The sequence below is a fragment of the Choloepus didactylus genome, chromosome 2 (assembly GCF_015220235.1).
Source record: "Choloepus didactylus isolate mChoDid1 chromosome 2, mChoDid1.pri, whole genome shotgun sequence".
In the NCBI taxonomy this organism is placed as follows: domain Eukaryota; kingdom Metazoa; phylum Chordata; class Mammalia; order Pilosa; family Megalonychidae; genus Choloepus; species Choloepus didactylus.
Window position 1 is genome coordinate 106,282,527 of NC_051308.1, and position 19,009 is coordinate 106,301,535.

The 19,009-nt window shown below is 38.9% G+C and overlaps 1 protein-coding gene across 1 annotated transcript; it reads left to right on the forward strand.

Moving 5' to 3' along the window:
• The first annotated feature begins 10,793 nt into the window (after positions 1-10,793).
• Positions 10,794-11,738, forward strand: LOC119512565 (olfactory receptor 6N2-like). The gene has a single exon (XM_037807319.1). The coding sequence runs from the start codon at positions 10,794-10,796 to the stop codon at positions 11,736-11,738; it is 945 nt and encodes a 314-aa protein (XP_037663247.1).
• The last annotated feature ends 7,271 nt before the right edge of the window (positions 11,739-19,009 follow it).

Consider the following 19,009-nt stretch of genomic DNA (forward strand, 5'->3'; position numbering starts at 1 on the left):
AGAAAGGTGTTCATCCAAATCCAAGTTTTGCCACTTTTAGGATATGTGCTCTTGAGAAATAAAAAAGAAAGAGTAACTTCTCTCTGAGCTCAGTTTTCTTTTCCTCAAAAAGGGATATAAAAATTGCTATAACAAAGTTTTCTAAGGATAAAATGAAATATGTTCTATTTTGTTCAATGTGTAAATTATACTCATTATTCCAGAGAGAGTACAATGTAAAGTGGGCTTTGAAGCCTGTCTGCCTGGGTTCAAACATTAATTGTACTTTCTGTGTGAACTTGGGCAATGCACTTAACTTCCTTGTACCTCAATTTCCTCATCTGTACAATCTAGACAATAATAGAACCTTCTCAGAGAATTTTTGTGAGGGTTAAATTAGTTATACATGTAAAGTGTGTCAAACAATAAATACTATATAAATGTTAATCATTATTGCTTCAAGTTTCTCTACAAAAATTTGTGTAGTGGGGATTTCTTTTCTTAAGCATGCTTAATTTTACACATCTCGTGTTTCTGTTACTCGTGGACTCAGTAGAATTGGTAATACTCCAAATGAAGTGTCTCCTTTTGACCTACGTGTCCAAATGCATTCTTTCATATCCTGAGTAGTACTCTCTGCTCTTGTAAAATTTATACTATTTCCCTAAATGCAAAGTGCAATACTCCATTCTGCTGGCCTGCTAAGTCTATTGCTTTTGAGCCCCTATCCTTTCTTTCCTTCTTCACCTAACTTCACTCATACTGCCTTTTATGCAGGAGTGTTTATGGCCACAGTGGAAAACTACTTTGCTCCCTGTAGTGGCAGCATGAAAGAATGGCTGGAAATTGCTTGCCCTTGCATTGGCTTGGGTCACATTAATTAAGAACCTTATGGGTCCCTATCAATGTGGGTTTTGTACTGTGTGGTTATTGTTGTGGAGACACAGAAGCAGTTATCTAATAACTCAAGGCAGTGTATATTTTACCACTGATTTATAGTACAGTGCTAGGTATATATGTATATATGTATGTATGTATGTATGCATTTATGAATGGACTCCTAAGAGTCTCATGAGTGTGACAGAGATGAAATGCCCCTCCTATAACCCTACCTACAGGCAATATTTTTCTCAGATCCATTCAGTGCTTCAGACTCCTCTTGCCTTTCATGCCACAATTTTTACTTCTCTGCAATCTGTCCTAGTCCTTCTCTTTAGAATATGAAGTTTAGATCTTCCTTTAGGCAAGTATCCCCTCCCCCTGCCCCGATATAAATAGCGGGTGTGCTGAGTTACTATCCCACACCCCAACACATACCATCTGAGTGGTCACATATGGACTGAGGGGACAGGAGCCACTGAGCCGATTGCCTCTGACAGCAAGCATCCATCAGTGCAGTGTGCCTTACAGACATTGTAACTTTTTGCATGTGCTATGATGTTAAAAAAATTGAGATGTCATGCCTTAGTGTGTCACATATGAGGGTCAATGCCCAAGGTCAATGTTGGAGCAGTTCTCCCCTGATGACATCAGGATGGTGAGTCTAGCAGGAGAGCAAGCCAGGAATAAGAGCATAATCACACCACATACTCCGTCCTAGCGCACTCTGAGCATTTATGTAGTTTATTGTCTAAACCCAAGTACTTATTTTTTTTATTTAAAGTTTTATTCACACACCATACAATCCATCCTAAGTGTGGTATAATCACATAGTAATGCATTTACCACAGTCAATATGAGAATATTCTCATTTCTTCTGAAAAATAATAATAAAAAAAATCCCACAACCCTTCTGTCCCCCTATTATCGACTTTTAGCTTTGGTGTTGTGCCTTGTTACAATTACCGAGAGAATATTACAATGTTACTGTTAACTATAGATCTTAGTTTGCATTACTTGCATTTTTCCCATATGCTACCCTATTATTAGCACCTTATAATAGTGAATACGTTTGTTCTAGTTAATATAAGAACTTTCTTATATTTGTACAATTAATCATCATCATGGTCCACTCTAGGTTTTGCTAAGTTATACAGTCTCAGTTTTTATCTTCAGCTTTCCTTCTGGTGACATACACAACCCTAACCTTCCTCTTTCAACCACACTCACACTCAGCTTTGTTAATTTTATTTACAATATTGTGCTACCATCACACAGTATTGTGCTATCCATTTCCAAACCTTTACAGATATCTCCTGCTGATTTTGTTTCACTAGAAAACCCTGACTAATTCAAAGGCTGTCTTAATCCCACAATGCTGGGTCCAGACTCATCCCCAGGAGTCATTAACAAAATAAAACAAAACAAAACAAAAACAAACAGACAAACAAACAAAAACCCCACAAAGTTACAAGTGCTGGAGAGGATGTCGAGGAAGAGGCACACTTATTCACTGTTGGTGGGAATGTAGAATGGTGCAACCACTCTGGAAGGCCGTGTGGAGGTTCCTCAGGAAGCTAAGTATAGATTTGCCATATGACCCAGCTGTTCCATTGCTAGGTATATACTCAGAGGAACTGAACATTAAGACATGAGTGGACATTTGTAAACCGATGTTTATTGTGGCATTATTCACAATTGCCAGGAGATGGAAGCAGCCCAAATGTCCATCAATGTATGAGTGGATAAACAAAGTGTGGTATGTACACACGATGGGATACTATACAGCTGTAAGACAGAACAAAGACACAGAACATATAATAATGTGGATGAACTTTGAGGGCATTATTTTAAGTGAAGTTAGCCAGAAACAAAAGGACAAATACTGTATGGTCTCACTAATATGGACTAGCATTAATGAGCAAACTTTGAATGTTAAAAGCTGATAACACAGGCTATCAGGAGATAGAAAGAGGGTAGAGATTGAGCATTTGCTACTGAAGGACTACAGAATGTTCAGCAGGATTGACTGTATGGATCTAGAAATAGATAGCATAATACTGTGTGATGGTAAAACAATATCGTAAGTACACTGAACAAAGATATCAGTGAGTAAAGCTGAAAGAGGTGGGATAGGGGCATGTATGACACCAGAGGTAAAGATAGACAATAAAGACTGGGACTGTATGACTTAGCAAAAACTGGAGTAGTTAATGTACAAATATAAAAATGTTTTTACATGTGGGAAAACAGACAAACATCAACCATGCAGAGTGTTGAAAAAGGGATGGTAGAGGGGAAAAAAAAATCAAAGCAAACCATGTCATTGTAAACATGCTTTCATTAAATGTAACAAAGGCAATATACCAAAGCTAAATGTGTATGAGAGGGGGATATAAGAGAGGGATATGGGATTCTTGGTAGTGGTGGTGTTGTCTAACCTTACCATTGTATTGTATGATATTTTATTTTTCTTTTTATTATCTTTTTTATTATTTGCTAAAATTTTTTTGTAGTAATTAATATGTTCAAGTGCTGACTGTGGTGATAAATGCAAAACTATATCCATGAACAACTGATTGTACACTGTGGATAATTGTATGGTATGTGAATATATCTCTATAAAATTGTAGGAAAAATGTAAATAAGGATAAAGGTTCTGGAGAAAACATGGAGAAAGTGATGTACCTGTTTACTGTTGATAAGGAGGCAGAGTGGTGTAGCCTTTCTGGAGGTCAGCATGGTGGATCCACAAGAAGCTAAGTATGTGGGTGCCATGAGGTCCTGCAACCTCACTATAGGGTATGTACTTGGAGGATCTGAGAGCAGGGACATGAATGGACATTTGCACATTGGTGTTTATGGAGACAGTATTCATGTTTTGCAATGTGTGGAGGTGGCCTAAGGTACATTGACTGAGGAACAGAACTGTGGTGTATGCATACAATGGAATATTGAGCAACTATGGAAGGAGGGAAGCTGTGAGACAGGCAATGAGGTGAATGGATCCTGTAGACAGCATTTGAGTGAAGTACGCCAGAAACGAAGAGATAAACATTGTAATGCCTCACCGATATGGACTAACTACAATGTATAAACTCAGAATTGAATCTTAGAGCACAGTTTATCAGGGGAACAATTATTGTAATGGTCCCTAGATTATAAGCTCTTAGAGCAGTCATATCAATTCTTGAATTGTAATGGCTATCTCCAAACTCTGAGACGCTGATCCCTTAATGTATAACCTGATTGGTCTCTGGAATGCTGGGTTCTGTGTGACATCTGAAACTCAGAGCTCGAGCTTGGCAGATATGAATGTCAGTATTAGAGCATACAGGAACTTAAAAAAAAAGCTGAAAAAGAGCCCCGACTTCAATTAGAGATATGAATGAAGCAGATCTTTTTAAGAATAGGACAAATTGGGCCAAAGGGTAAAGGTCGAAACTGACTGTGTTTTAAAGCTGCAAATTCCGTGTGAGACCAAGGGAAGAAATGTTTATTTGGTGCAGGATCTATATTTTCTAAACAGTATAACTTATACAGTAAATTTGTTCAAACATCATAATTACATGGAACTTTGAATAGGAAGTGTGATCTGGTAGATTTGTATAGGTCAGTGTGAAATAGCAACACATCCCAAAGTAATTTGGGCAGAGAATAAAAATATATATGCAGGACCCCCTGAGGAGCTGGGGGAAAATATGGAAGTGTTGGGCTTCCTCACCTGGATTGCTGCTGATATTTTCACAAACATTGAGGACTGACAGTTTGGTATGCTGAGCCCTCTGTCTTGGGGCTTGCCCTTATGGAGCTTGTTACTGGAAAGGAGAGGCTAAACCTGCTTATAATTGTGCTTAGGAGTCTCCCCCTGAGTGCCTCTTTGTTGCTCAGATGTGGCCCTCTCTCTCTAGCTAAGCCAACTCAGTGGGTCAACTCACTGCTCTCCCCTCTACGTGGGACCTGACTCCCAGGGGTGTAAATCTCCCTGGCAACACAGGATATGACTCCCAGGGATGAATCTGGACCCAACGTCATGTATTTGGGAACATCTTATTGACCAAAGGGGGATGCAAAATGAAAAGAAATAAAGTTTCAGTGTCTGAGAGATTTCAAATGGAGTTGAGAGGTCACTCTGGTGGACAATCTTATGTACTAGATAACCCTTTTTAGGTTTTAATGTATTGGAATAGCTAGAAGTAAATACCCAAAACTACCAAACTTCAACTCTGTAGCCTTGACGCTTGAAGATGATTGTATAACAGTGTAGCTTACAAGGGGTGACAGTGTGATTGTGCAAACCTTGTGGATCGCACTCCCTTTATCCAGTGTATGGATGGATGAGTAGAAAAATGGGGACAAAAACTAAACGAGAAATAGGGTGGGATGGAGGGATGATTTGGGTGTTCTATTTTACTTTTATTTTTTATTCTTATTCTTTCTGGAGTAAGGAAAATGTTCAAAAATAGATTGGGGTGATGAATGTACAACTATATGATGGTACTGTGAACAGTTGATTGTACACCATGAATGACTGCATGGTATGTGAATATATTTCAATAAAACTGAATTTAATTATTAAAAAAAAACAACCATTTCTCACTAGACAAAAAGAAGGAGGTACTGATGAAAAAAAAAAGGGGGTGCTATTACGAACTACTCTAGGGCATCAGTTATAAACTGGAGTTGCCTTGGGCATACAAGGATATAAGACCACAGTATAACACTTATTTACATATTTTTTATTTCTGCCTTATTTTTTTTCTTTTAAATGACATTTTCCTTGTTTCCTACCCCAGGTGTACTTATGGGCTTAAAAACTCTATGTTTCTTGTTTCTTTTCTGCCTCCTCAAGATGAAGAACTTTCAGGTTTATTGCTGAAAAACATTGAGTCCCTTTTACCAAAGATTTTTTTATTTTACTGCTTACAAAAAGGGAGTTTCAATCTAAGAGACAATTGAGCCTTTATTTTCCTTGCATTATTCTGGGAAACAGATTGCTTTGTCTTTTTTTTTTTTCCTCAAATCAGTTTGCTTCAATAAATAATAAACCTAAGGGGTTCAAAGATCAAAACAATCTATGGATCTTTACATAACATATATTTATATATATATATTTACAAAATATTTCCTAGCACATCTGGTCCATTCTACTCCTCACCCCCAACCTGACAGGAAGCCACTTCTGACATTTTTTCCTGTATAATTACAGTGTTAGTTAAGCAAAACCCAGCAAATATGAATATTTTTGTAATTCTCAATTCTTATACATGAGGCACTGTTTTAGTTTCCTTGCTGCTAATGCACATACCACACAATGGGTTGGCTTAAACAATGGGAATTTATAGGTTCACAGTTTTGAGGCGAGGAGAAGTCACAATCAAGCCATCTTCAAGGCACTTTCTTCCTGAAGACGGACATATTGGGACTGGTTGTCAGTGATCCTTGGTCCTTAGCTTTTCTGTCACGTGGCAATGTACATGGTGGCCTCTCCTGGCTTCTCTGTTCTCTTCTGAGTTCCAGAATTTTAGCTTCTGGCTGTTCCCTCTGTGGCTTTCTCTCTGAGTTTCATTCTGCTTATAAAGGACTCCAGTAATAGGATCAAGACCCCTGGTTGAGTTATGGCACACCTTAACTGAAGTAACCTCATCAAAAGATCCTATTTACAATGGGTTCATGCTTATAGGAATGGATTAAATTTAAGAACATGTTTTTCTGGGGCACATAGCTCCAAACCATCACAGGTACCATACTATTTGCTTTGTTCTCTCCTTATTTTTCTTTTTCTTAACAAGAAATCTTGGGGATTTTTCCATTGCCTTGCAGGCAGTACCATCTCATTTTTAAAACCGCTCCATAGTATTCTTTGTGTATTTAATTTAACCAGTCTGCTATTGATGGACTCTTGGATTGCTTCCAGTCTTTGTCTATTAAAAACAGAACTACAATGACTAACCATGTATGTATAGAATTTCAAATATGTGTATTCAAATCCCTAGAGGGGGGATTCCTGGGGCATAGTGCAAATGTATAGTGCAAATGCACATGTAGTTTGCGTAAATATACCTAAATTTTTCTCAAAATGGATTATGCCATTTACTTTCCCCACTGTCAGTGGATCAGAGTGTGTTTCCCTGCAGCAAGTTCAATAAAGTATGTTTCCAAATATTTGCTAAACATGAAAGTTAAGAAATGTTGTATCCTAGTTTTAAGTTGCAAATTTACCTTATGGATGAGGTTGAAATTTTTCTCATTTTAAAACAATTTATACTTTAAAAATAATTCACTGTTTGCAGATCTGTTTCCGCCACTCTACAATAAACATCTTAACAGAAGGTACTGTTTAATAAATATATTAAATGAGCAAATAGATGTGATGTCCCCTGTTTCTCACACTGTTTTAGCAGCACTTGAAGGCATTTTTTAAACCTTTGAATCACTTGTTTTTTTTGGAGAATATATTACCCAAAAAATAAACACATTAAAAATATTTAGATAAAATTTAAAAATCACTATAGTCCCATCACTTTAAAACAATTATCCATACATCCATTTCTAATGTCTAATAAACATATACTTTTCTTCAAATATTAGCAATCATACTGTGAAATTTTGAAAAATTTGAATCCTAATTTTTTTCTATTAAGTTTTTAACACAGATATTTTTAGATGTTGTCTTTCTCCATTAATCATGAATTACTTTTTTGAGGTATGAGGCCTCGTTCTTTTCTCTTGCATCATTCCTGACACAGTATAAATGCTTAGTCAGCACTCTCTACTGACAGGTGATGCCAGGAGGAAAGAAGAAACCTCTTTCTTGACTGGGCAAAGACTATACTTGGAACCCTTGGCCTTTCACTGTTCTTCTTTATGCTACTTTTAACCCACAAATCCCATTACTCCACATCCATATTGCATGCAAGTCCCTTAGTATACATTTCTGCACTAACTGGTTCTAGTCAGTGTCTGTACTTGTTGTGCTCTGGTACTTTTGACACATAGATAGTCTTATGATGGTTAGCACATGTTCATGTTAATCTATGGTTAATTCTGAGTAATCCAGACATACAACTGAACACTAAAAATAATGGGGGAAGTCTGTGTCAGAGTCTGACTTAAGAAAGAGAAGTGTAGAAATACCAATGTGATGTGAATATACAGAGGAATAAAAATAAATACTAAAATAGTCACACCGAGGAGAATAAAATCATTCTTCTGAAGTGTCGAGATAGACGGTTAATCTATACAGGTCCAAAAAATGAGTCTGCAAATGATGAATATTTTGGTGTTTGTGACTATGGAGGATGCAATAATTTAGTGAAAGGGTACTTGCAACTATCTATCCTGGAGAAAGGTCAGGTACTTTAGACGAAGTGGGAAGTTAAGCTCAAGGCTGGTTAAGTTTAAATGAAACTCTGATTTTCCAATTACCTGAGATTTTCTTTTCTTTTTTTTTCTCCTCAAAGAGACCCTTCTAATCCTGAAGTTACATTAGCACTCTCAGAAGCAAATATCTTTCTTTCCTGTGCCCAAAGACCTCCAGCTCCCAAAGGAAACATTTCCAGTTTGATTTCAGAAAATTCAATGATTTACCTCTATTTTGTGATCTACTTATTAATCTTTTATGGTTACCTCCTTAAATTTAATTTAGCAACTGTTTTGTCCCCATCTTTGATTCTTAAAAATAAAAGTACATTTTGAACCATGAATGATTCCGATGTGTTACTTCCAACAGATAAAAGCTTTTCTCTGTTATTTATCTGGCTCCATATCCATTGAAATACCTCTTTACAGATAGCACTCAGCTAAGGTGAGAGCTCAGATGTTAATCTCAGGACTTTTGATGAAGGTATTGAGGATACAAATAGAAATGGAAGTCATCATGAAAAAGTAGTTAAGCATCACGAGGACGCCATGGGTAACAATAATGGTGGTGATGGTTGTTAAAACAGTGTCCTACAAGTACACTGGTATGAATAAATGATAGTGGACATGGGGAAGGTAGAGGTGGTGGTGTGACAGTGAAGGGGGAGGAGATAATCTGCCAGAAGTGATGGCGGTAACTGTGATGATTGTGCTCATATGCTGGTAAGGTTAGTGGTGATCAGAATGAGAAGCTGGGTGAGAAATCTCCTTGCACGCAGAATTTTTAAGAAGATGAGACTCACTTCCTGGATGCTGAAGGTGTTATTCTCCATGTGTGCCCAGGATATGCAAAATGGATTCCCTTCTCTCCATGGAAAGCTTGTGGACTTGCAAAATTTTAGTGGCCAAGAGGAGGCAAAGACCCTGGGATCAGACTCTCGAGTCCCACAATGAGGGTTGTAAATTGAGAAAAGTCGTTTGGGAAATAGTTTATCTGTTTTGCTTACCTGTGCACAACTCTCTGCCCCAGAGGAACCTCTACATAAGCTAGTCACACCCTGCTGCCCCAGGCAACACACAACAAGGAGGCCCAGGAGTATGAAACATAAGTGGGGAAGAAAAGACACTGAGGAGGAACCTATAAGACCTAATATCATCAGTGCAATCAGGTAATGGGCAAGGATGATGAGATGAGAGCAGTCGAAGAAGAGAACTAGAAGGTTTTGACCCCCTTCCTAGGTGAGGCTAATAAGGATATGGGAGGAAAGCTCTTGGGACATTGGTGTTGATCACTCACACCACCCCACCCATAAACATTTTTGGTACATATAGAGAGCCACAGATTATTCAGGATTGTAAGGGGCCTTATACGATACTTTATTTTAGATAAGTGGAAATTGGAGTAAAGAGAGGAGAAAGGTCCCAGCCCAATGTCTTTTGAGAGTTAGTGGCAGAGCAAGTTTAGAAAGCCAATTCCCAAATGGGGTGTCTTTCCCCTTATGCTGCAGGATTTCAGGACCACATCTTGCAGGCCTGGTCTCATCAGTTTCCCCACTTTGAGATTTTGGTGCATGTGTACTGCAGGAATCCTTCCTTAAAATGCAGTGTTGACTCATTTTGGCTTTACCCTTCCGAGCTTTGAGGGATGGTTCCCAGAGCATACACACCTTTCTTCCTTCTCCCACCTCTTCCTCCTTTAGTCTTTACTGAGAACATCGTTGGACTCCAGAGAGGCTCCCTGAAGGAACTTCACCAGTTTCTTTTTAGAAAATGTCTGTCTTCCTTCTGCACAGTTCCATATACAGGCAGAAAGTTATGGGTGGATGCTTTGAAGAACTGCGGGGCATCTCATTAGAGGTTGCAGGGGGACTGAGCATGGGAATTTCCCTCTCTCCCTTATTTCCTGGTGTGGTATGTAGGATAAAATCCCAGGAAATGAGACTTCAGTGCTGTATTCTGTACAGTAGGAAAGGCACTGGGCTGTGAATCATGAAACCTGGACTCTACCTCTGTTAGCAAAAGACTAATATTCAGCAAGTCACTTCAGCCTCTGGTATTCAGTTCCTCTTTTTTTTTTAATTTTTTTTTCTTGGGGGGTAAGAACAGACACTATTGTATAACATGGTGGAGGAGAGTAGAGAGATAGGAGGGGCTCTGAGGGGAGACAGTGCTGCATCCCCTCCTCTGGCCTAGTGACCCTGACCCGTGGCTTTGAGCAGCCATGGTGCATATTGGTCTGAGCTTCTGCCAGAACTCATAGTGGCTGCTTGCTGTGTGTGCTTGGGTATGTACAAAGCCCCAGAGAAGAGGCAGCAGAACCCAACATTTAGGGCCTGGCAGAAGATCCAGGATGTTCAGGGAGTCAGGGTTCATTGCAACCTAAGGTCTCTTTTCTCTTTTCCACAGTGTGGTGTGCTTCAGTTCCTCTTTAGCATAATGATGGGAGTTGATGTGATAATGTGTTAAGTTCCTTTTAGCCTGTACATTCTATGTCTTTGACTCTGGGGACATATCTCAAATGAAGAAGCCTAAAGGAGTTGATCTTATGTTGTCATCCCTCACAATTAGGAATCATGGATCATATCAACCACACCTGGACCCAGAATTTCATCCTTGATGGTTTCACTACCACTGGGATCTTGCAATCTCTTGCCATCTTAGGGACCCTGTGCATCTATCTCCTCACTCTGGCAGGGAACTTGTTCATCATCGTGCTGGTTCAGGCAGATTCTGGACTGTCAACACCCATGTACTTCTTCATCAGTGTCCTCTCCTTCTTGGAACTCTGGTATGTCAGTACCACGGTGCCCACACTGCTGCACACCTTGCTCCATGGGTTTTTACCCATCTCGTCTGCTGCATGCTTTATCCAGCTCTATGTCTTCCATTCTTTAGGCATGACTGAGTGCTACCTGCTGGGGGTCATGGCGCTGGACCGCTACTTTGCCATCTGTCACCCTCTCCACTACCAGGTACTCATGAGTAGACAGGTACAGTTACGGCTAGCAGGGGCCACTTGGGTGGCTGGGTTCTCAGCTGCACTTGTGCCAACCAGCCTCACAGCCACTCTTCCCTTCTGCTTGAGAGAGGTGGACCATTACTTTTGTGACCTGGCACCACTAATGCAGTTGGCTTGTGTGGACACAAGCTGGCTGAATCAGGTTCATGTTGTAGTGATCGGGATGATCAATGTCTGCAACCTTGTGCTCATTCTGGGGCTCTATGGAGGCATTCTGAGAGCCGTACTCAAGCTGCCCTCAGCTGCCAGCCGTGCCAAGGCCTTCTCCACCTGTTCGTCCCACATGATTGTAGTGGCACTGTTCTTTGGCTCTGCTTTCATTGTCTATGTGGGGCTACGTGAGATTCACGCTGAGGGCACGGACAAGCTTATTGCTTTGGTGTATACTATTTTTACCCCCTTCCTCAACCCCATTATTTATACTCTTCGTAACAAGGAGGTGAAAGGGGCTGTGAGGAGGGTCATTCCAAGGATTAGGACTGTGCTGAAGAGGCCCTGAGGATCTTTAGGGTCATGGACCATTCACTTGGTAACTGTAGGAATCTGTAGGTTCATCAATCAGCTAATCAATGTTAATTTAGTAGAATATCAGTCAACTAGTTTGTCAAACATACTGCATACACCAAATAAAACAGACAGTCTTGAAATGGGAAAAACTGAGACATGAGGTAGAGAAATATGGTCTCCACTCATATACCTATCTAATTTGGGAGGCAGGAAACAAAAGTGAAAAAAATAAAAATGATAAATTAAGGATGTGGGTTAACTTAGAAATTAGAGAGAAATAGAACTAGAATGAACAAAAGCTGGTTGTGAGTGTTGTGGTCAAGATAGGTGGTTAAACAGAATTCCTGGGGAAGATTTTAGAAGAAGGTAGTAAAAGAGTTTGGCAAAAAAGAAAAGTAAGAGGATTGCTTGGGTAAATTTTCCAGTATCAGTGAGCCATTGGGAGAGGGCTTATGAGTGTGGAGTTCAGTGTTCCTAGGTGATCTTTCAATTCAGGAATGTTTGAAGCTGAAGCTGAGAATTTATTCTCTAATGGGGAAGAAGAGAGGATTGGAGATAAAGGTTCTGGGTGTGCTGATTGTCTAAAGTGGATTAAAGAAATGTGTCCTGCACATCATGAAACATCAGAGATGGAGTTCCTTGGGAATAAATCTAGCTCTGGAACCACCAGAGGAAATATAAAAAGCAGACACAATTTCCGTTCTCACATAGCTTAAAGTTTTGTTTTGAGGACTTCCTCTCCCCCCCCCCCCCCATTCTACTAACACTGTTATACACACACACACACACACACCCATAGCAACAGCAGCAGCAGCAACATATGAACTAATACAAAGAAATAGACTTTTCCATTTTGCACTATGTACATCTGCACTGGTGGAATGTCACAAATAGTGGTGTAAAGGAATGCATGTATTGGTGGAAAAGGAATGAGAAAAATAAAAGTAAGTCCCACAGTTTATTCTGACATTTTCCCCAACATACGTCAGACTTTGGAATCCTAATCCCCTGGGTTCCTAGTTGATACTTTTGTGCAGTCTCTTCAGACCAGACATTGATCTATACAATCACCCTAGGAGATTCTGTGTCTCAGGCTTGCATATCCTGGTCTAATGAAACTAGAAAAAGAAAACTCATTTTTAAAAATAACTCTCTGAGCAGCGATTTTTTTTTTCGTCATGGAAATTTCAGTTTCCTGTGTTTGATTAAAGATTTTGAAAGACTTTCTTTCCAATGCAAGAATCACTTGGTGTTAAATGTGCCTTGTTTTACAGGGAGGGAAATGTGTGCGGAGTGATGTCTAGTGAGTTGGCCTCCCTCCCTACTCAGTAGTGCTGTGTAGGATCACAGAATGTTCTGAAATCCCTAACTGTTGAATACAGACCAGTTGTCCATTCTGAGGCTTTTCTACAACAATGCAGCCTCACATCAATTTTTCCAGACTGCCCAGTTCAGACCTTGACTATATTCTCTGCTCTGACATTCTATGGGTCCTAATTAAAGGGAAGCCCATTTTAATGTTAATAAACCATGAAGATGAAGATTGTGGAAGGAAACAACAATAGCAGAAGTCAAACCTGTGATTCTTTTCTCTTTTTTCCAAAATCAAAGAGATTTTTTCTTTTGTGGTAAAAAGTGCATAGGGGCAGGGGATGAACTTATAGTGGTAGGACAGTTAAACCAGGTTCAGGTCTCAAGCCAATATGTAAGTTTTGAAGATTTACCTTGAGCAAACACCATTTCTTACTAGGTGAATGCTACTATGAAGTCATTGAATCACTGATCTCCTGAGTGGGGGGTGGGGTGGGGGTGGGTGTTTGGGAGAGTTCCAAAGAAGTAATCTGATCAATACCTCCTTGAATTTCTGGAGAATAACACTGAAGTCATGAGGTGGGAGATGACTTAGCCAAAGTTTCTTGGCAAGTTAGAAATAGGCTGTGAATGGGATAGCACCAAGGTTTGCTAACTCCTAGCCTGGAATCCTCTCTACTATGCCATTTGGCCTCTTAAGTTGCACAGTATACCTGAAGCAGAAAGTCTGTAGCCCCGAACACCAAGCAGCAGTAGAAGTGGTGGGACTGAAGATTCAGTGAGTCACAGACTTCCTCTGTTGGTCTGACTCTCAGTCTGATAAACTAACTCTCATACATGTAGAAAATATGGTCTGGCATGGGGTTTGAAAAGGCTGGTCTGGTCACCCTCTCTGCTTTAGGCTTCTTGCCATGTTACAGCAGCCTGCAGGCTCTACTTTCCTTTCCAGAAGCAATACTGGGCTCCCAAATTCCCTGAACCATCCCATGCTCTTTCCTGATTCCATGATACCCAACATAATTATACCATTTTTTGGTTGAATATTTTGTGTCTCTTTCTCATTAAATCTCCCACAGCAGGAAAATGGATAAATGTCTATCTAAAATCAGTTAGTAGGTAAAAGGTCTGAATCCAATCTAAATTTTTTAACTCTACTGGGCAAGAGGAAAGAAGGACAACATTTTGAAAACCAAAGAGGATCTGATCTTGCTGATTGAATCTTCACCCTCACTATTGTCCCTGACGACTGTCTTTTTCACAGGCAATATGAACCTAAGACTCAGGCCACATAGTGACCATATGACCTTTCACTTAAATGGCCTTTCATTTAAATGAAGGTTAGCAAGAGAAAATCCTTTTAAACAAGAGTTTATGAGCTCACAGCGTCATTTTTGGAAAGTATTTTATTATTCTACAGTCATTAAGGTCTAAAAATCTAGCTAATATTTTATAGGCAATTTATTAAATTCTTTGACTCACTTAGTGAACACATCCCTAAACCCTTTCAAGCTTTCCCCAAACATGGAGTCACTGATTACTAGGAAAAAAATGGGGCTTATAAAATCACCTGGAATCTTCTCAGATAAACCTTAGCCATAGATAAAGATTTTTTTTAATGAGAATCTAAACCCCAGACCTACTAAATTAGAAATTTTATGGGTGGAGCCGAGCAATCTATTTTAACAGAACATCAAGATGATTCAAATTTAAGCGAAAATTTGAGAACCACTGATCTAATCTGATTGGTGAGTTTGGAAGGAGGAGCTGGGTATTTATAGCCCAGCCCTTTCCCCTGCTGTTCTTGGGAGCCAGCCAGCCTGCTGAGTTGGTGTGCTCTGCTGAGCTCTCTGTCATGCAGTGGTGGGGTTCTGCCCCACGGAGGAAGTCTGTGCTTTCAGTTCTGCTTGCTCCCAGGGAGGAGGAGGAAGTCTGTGGCTTTCACAGCGGATGAGATCTGTGCTTATGATAAACTTCAGGGCAGAGTTAACATTAATCTTATCGAAGAATTTTGCTTCAATGCATGTTTCTGGTTTTCTGGGTTTATGTAACTATTTCCTTTTGCTTATCCTACTGACAATAATCAAGAGGTTTACAGGAGAGTTTTTAAACAGTTTGTGGACCAAGTGATGAGCTTTAGTTTATTTTAATTATAGCTTATTTCTGTCTTAACAGGAGGATTATTTTTTATTTCATATTTTCCTTTCTCTAAAAGGTGGCTTATATGATGCTTCCACTTTGCTCACTGTTCTCACCAGGGTTTGCTTAGAGTTTTCTCTGCCATAGCCCTGATATATTGGCTTTGAAAATAACTGCCTATGTTGGTAAGGGACAGGGTTCACGGTGAATATGGGACTTAAGAGTCAATATTTGTAAAGGACATTGAAACCCAAAGACAAAACTTTAGAAAACATTTGTTTGCTCATAAATGTACTTGGGCCTTTTTGGCAGGGTGAATATTCTCTGGGATGGGGGGAAACATTATTTGAAGGTCATGACAAATAGGATCAGTCTCAAAACACCAGAGTCAGGGAAATGTTATTAAAAAAATGTGAGAGAGTGTGTGTGTGTGTGTAAGTGTTGCCAAACTATAGCATGGGACAAACAATGGCTCCTGGACCAAATCAGATATACTTTGTATTTGTAAATAAAGTTTTATTGGAACACAGCGTCATCTGTTTATTTTTATATTTTCTATGGCTGCTTTTGCCTTGTAACAGCAGGGTTGAACAGCTGTAACAGAGAAGTTAGGGCTTATAGAGTCTAAAATAACTATTATCTTGGCCTTTATAAAAAGTCTACCAACCCCTGCTGTATTGTTCAGGTAAACTATAAATTATTAATATAATTTGTATTAAGATTAAATTAAAATCCTAATACAAATTATATTCTCAGGACAAATGAAGAGTCATCAATAGTTTCATATCAGTTTCCAATCAGGCATCTTCCCACTGATAATTCTGAATTTTGAACTGATGTCCTTAGGCTGTTCTACACGATGTCTTTCCTAGCTGCACTCTAAATTCAGCAGGGCTTCTTACCTTCGTTTTCACTCTGCCCAGACTATTGAAGTCCTGAGGACATGTCATGGATACACTAAGTGGGAAAGGAAAACTCTGGATTTGATGAGAGCATTATTAGGAGAATTTATAGTTGGATGAATACTCTTTCCTTAAGAATGCTATGTCATAATGACTTTGGAGAAAAGGTCTAGGGGTCTGTCACAGTAGTCTCTACTCTATCAATAGCAGCCCTCAAAAGTTTTACCAATAACCTAGATTAGAACCTAAATAGCATACTTGTCAAATATGAGATAACATAGAGTTGAGTAGAAGACATGAGAGGGCAGAGGACAGAATCAGACTCTAAAAATATCTTAAAGTACTAGGGAAATAAACTAATCTCACAAGATGAAGTCTAATGGAGGCAAGAAATGATCTTGTCATGGACAGCCACCACACCCAAATAAAGCAAAACATCCAAAACAGATTATTTAAATTCATTTATTTAATATATTGAATGCCTTCTTTATATTAGGCACTGTGTTAGGCAATAGAGATATAGCATTTAACAGACAAATATGTTCTCTTTCCTCATAAAACTTACAATTCGGTGTGAAAGGTAGAAATTGCATAATTTATTGGTAATGCAATGAATTCAGAAATATGGGAATTTGGAAATATATAGCAGGAGAATCTGACCTATCCTGGTTTTAAATTTTGTGTGTGTGTGTTAGGGGAATATAAGGGAAGTGTTTTCTTAATTAAGCCATTCAACAAATAGTTCTAGACTGTCTACTTTGTGCAAGAAAATATACTAGGTGTTGAATAAACTTGGTCCTATCTTCACTGGTAACAATAGAGAAATAAACCAATAAATATTATTGGTGATAATAGAGAAATAAATGCATAAACATATAATTAAAATTTATGATATGGGCTTCAAAAGGAATGAACAAGATGCAATGAACACATAAGGGTCAGAAGATAAGGTGTTTATGTGGTGTGGTCAGGTAGACTTTGAAGAAGAGATGCCAAAATGGAGACAAGAAGAATGACACATTATCTTGGTGAGAGGGATCAACGTTGGGATGTACAAGATCATGATGTTGTTCTCGGACTGTTCCAAGTAATGGGCACTGTGATTAAAAAATCTTAGGGGATTTAGCAGATTTTGAGTCTTACACAAAGTTTCTGTAGCCTTGTTCATTACAGGGAGTGAGACAGTGACAACCCAAAGCCAGTCCGAGGAACAGTGACTTGCATGCTGAAGGGGACTTGAACATAAATGTTCTTCAGATGAAGGGATCAAGAATGTTCAAGTGGAAGAAAAGATCACTCAAGTCTGGACGTGACAGCTGTGTTCTACTGTCTGCAGATTTTAGGACTGTGTTGAGAACACAAAGTCATCTTAGGACAAATGGGTGGAAGTGACAAGGAAATTAATTTCAGCTTACAAAAACTAAATTGTAAACAGTCCAGAGTTATACACTTATTTTGTAATATAGTGAAGTCTTCAATGGGGAACTTATCAATTAAAGTTAGAAAGGGTAGTATAAGAAGAAAATTGTACACTGGCTTGGAGGAAAAAACTAAAGTTCATGGATCACCTAGTATATAACAGGCTTTTTTTTTTTTTTTTTTGCCCTTTATGTATTTTTTCTGAGGAAGAAAAAGGCATTCAAAGATATCTTGTGGTTCTCTTGTTGAACATAAATAAACTCCCAGAATACCAACATCAGACATGGTCATGCTATAGCGATGATGGTGTGAGAAAAGAGAAAAAAAAATTAAAAGACAACTTAATAATCATGTCTAAGCCCATATTGAAACAAAGTCACTGCAGAAACTAAAAAAAAACTAAGCATCTCCCTCTTCTAGCTAATATGAGAGACTCCTGCTTCTTTTTCAATTGTAGCTTTAGCCTTCCTTCTAGATAAGATTCATTAAATACCGTATCATAGAGTTATCCCCACCAATAACATTCAATCCAGAGCATGGCTTGCATCATTGACTCTCCACCAAATTACTTAACAAGAGCCCAAATCCTATAATAATTCCCTAATCACACCCTCTTATAGGGAAGCTCCACAGTCCCCAAAATATGCATTTTCCATTATTGCCATAAGTCAATAAAAACCAATTTCCTTAAACTATAGGTATGTTTCTGGTGGTCTTTGGCTAAAAGGTGTTGGTGTATCTTATTTGATTCTTGAGAAAAGAGATAAAAGAAAATGGAGTTACTATGGCTAAGGAATTTAAAATGGAGTCAGGAGGTCATTCAAGAAGGACTCTTAGGCATGTCTCAGCCAGATATCACAAACGACCAAGGCAAGCATAACCAAACAGAACAATGTTTCTGAGGACACCTGGATGCCTTGAAACAAATACAAGATAAAGAAATCAGTGAACTCTAAATTGAAGGACATTTGGAAACCCTCAAATATCCACCAATCATAATTCTTTTCAAACAACTTTTGATATCTTCTTCTTTTTCTTCAAAAGCCCTTGCTTGGAATCCCCAAGATAGGACATAGTTTGGGTTGCTACCTGAATCTGTGCTCCCCAAATCACAATTCTAAGACCCCAAATAAACACTTTTGTTGCCTCGTACCTCATCTGTAATTTCTCTGTTGACATTCTCATAGGCACCCAAATATGCCCTCTGAAAAGGAAGAAAATGAGGCTGTGAGATGTTAATTTAGACAAGGTTATAGTTGTATAGAGGAGTTTTAATTAATAAACATCTTCTCTAAATCCACTATGAGTAGCAGGAAATGTAGACTAACAATTTAGAACTAGGATAGTTACTTTCTGTATTTTATCATTTAACCCTCACAACACACATTTACATGAGAAAATACAGATTCAAAGAGGTTGGATGACTGCGGAAGGGCACATGGTGGCACGAGCCTCGGAGAGGTGCCTCACTGGAGTGGTGGCGAGGACACAGCCT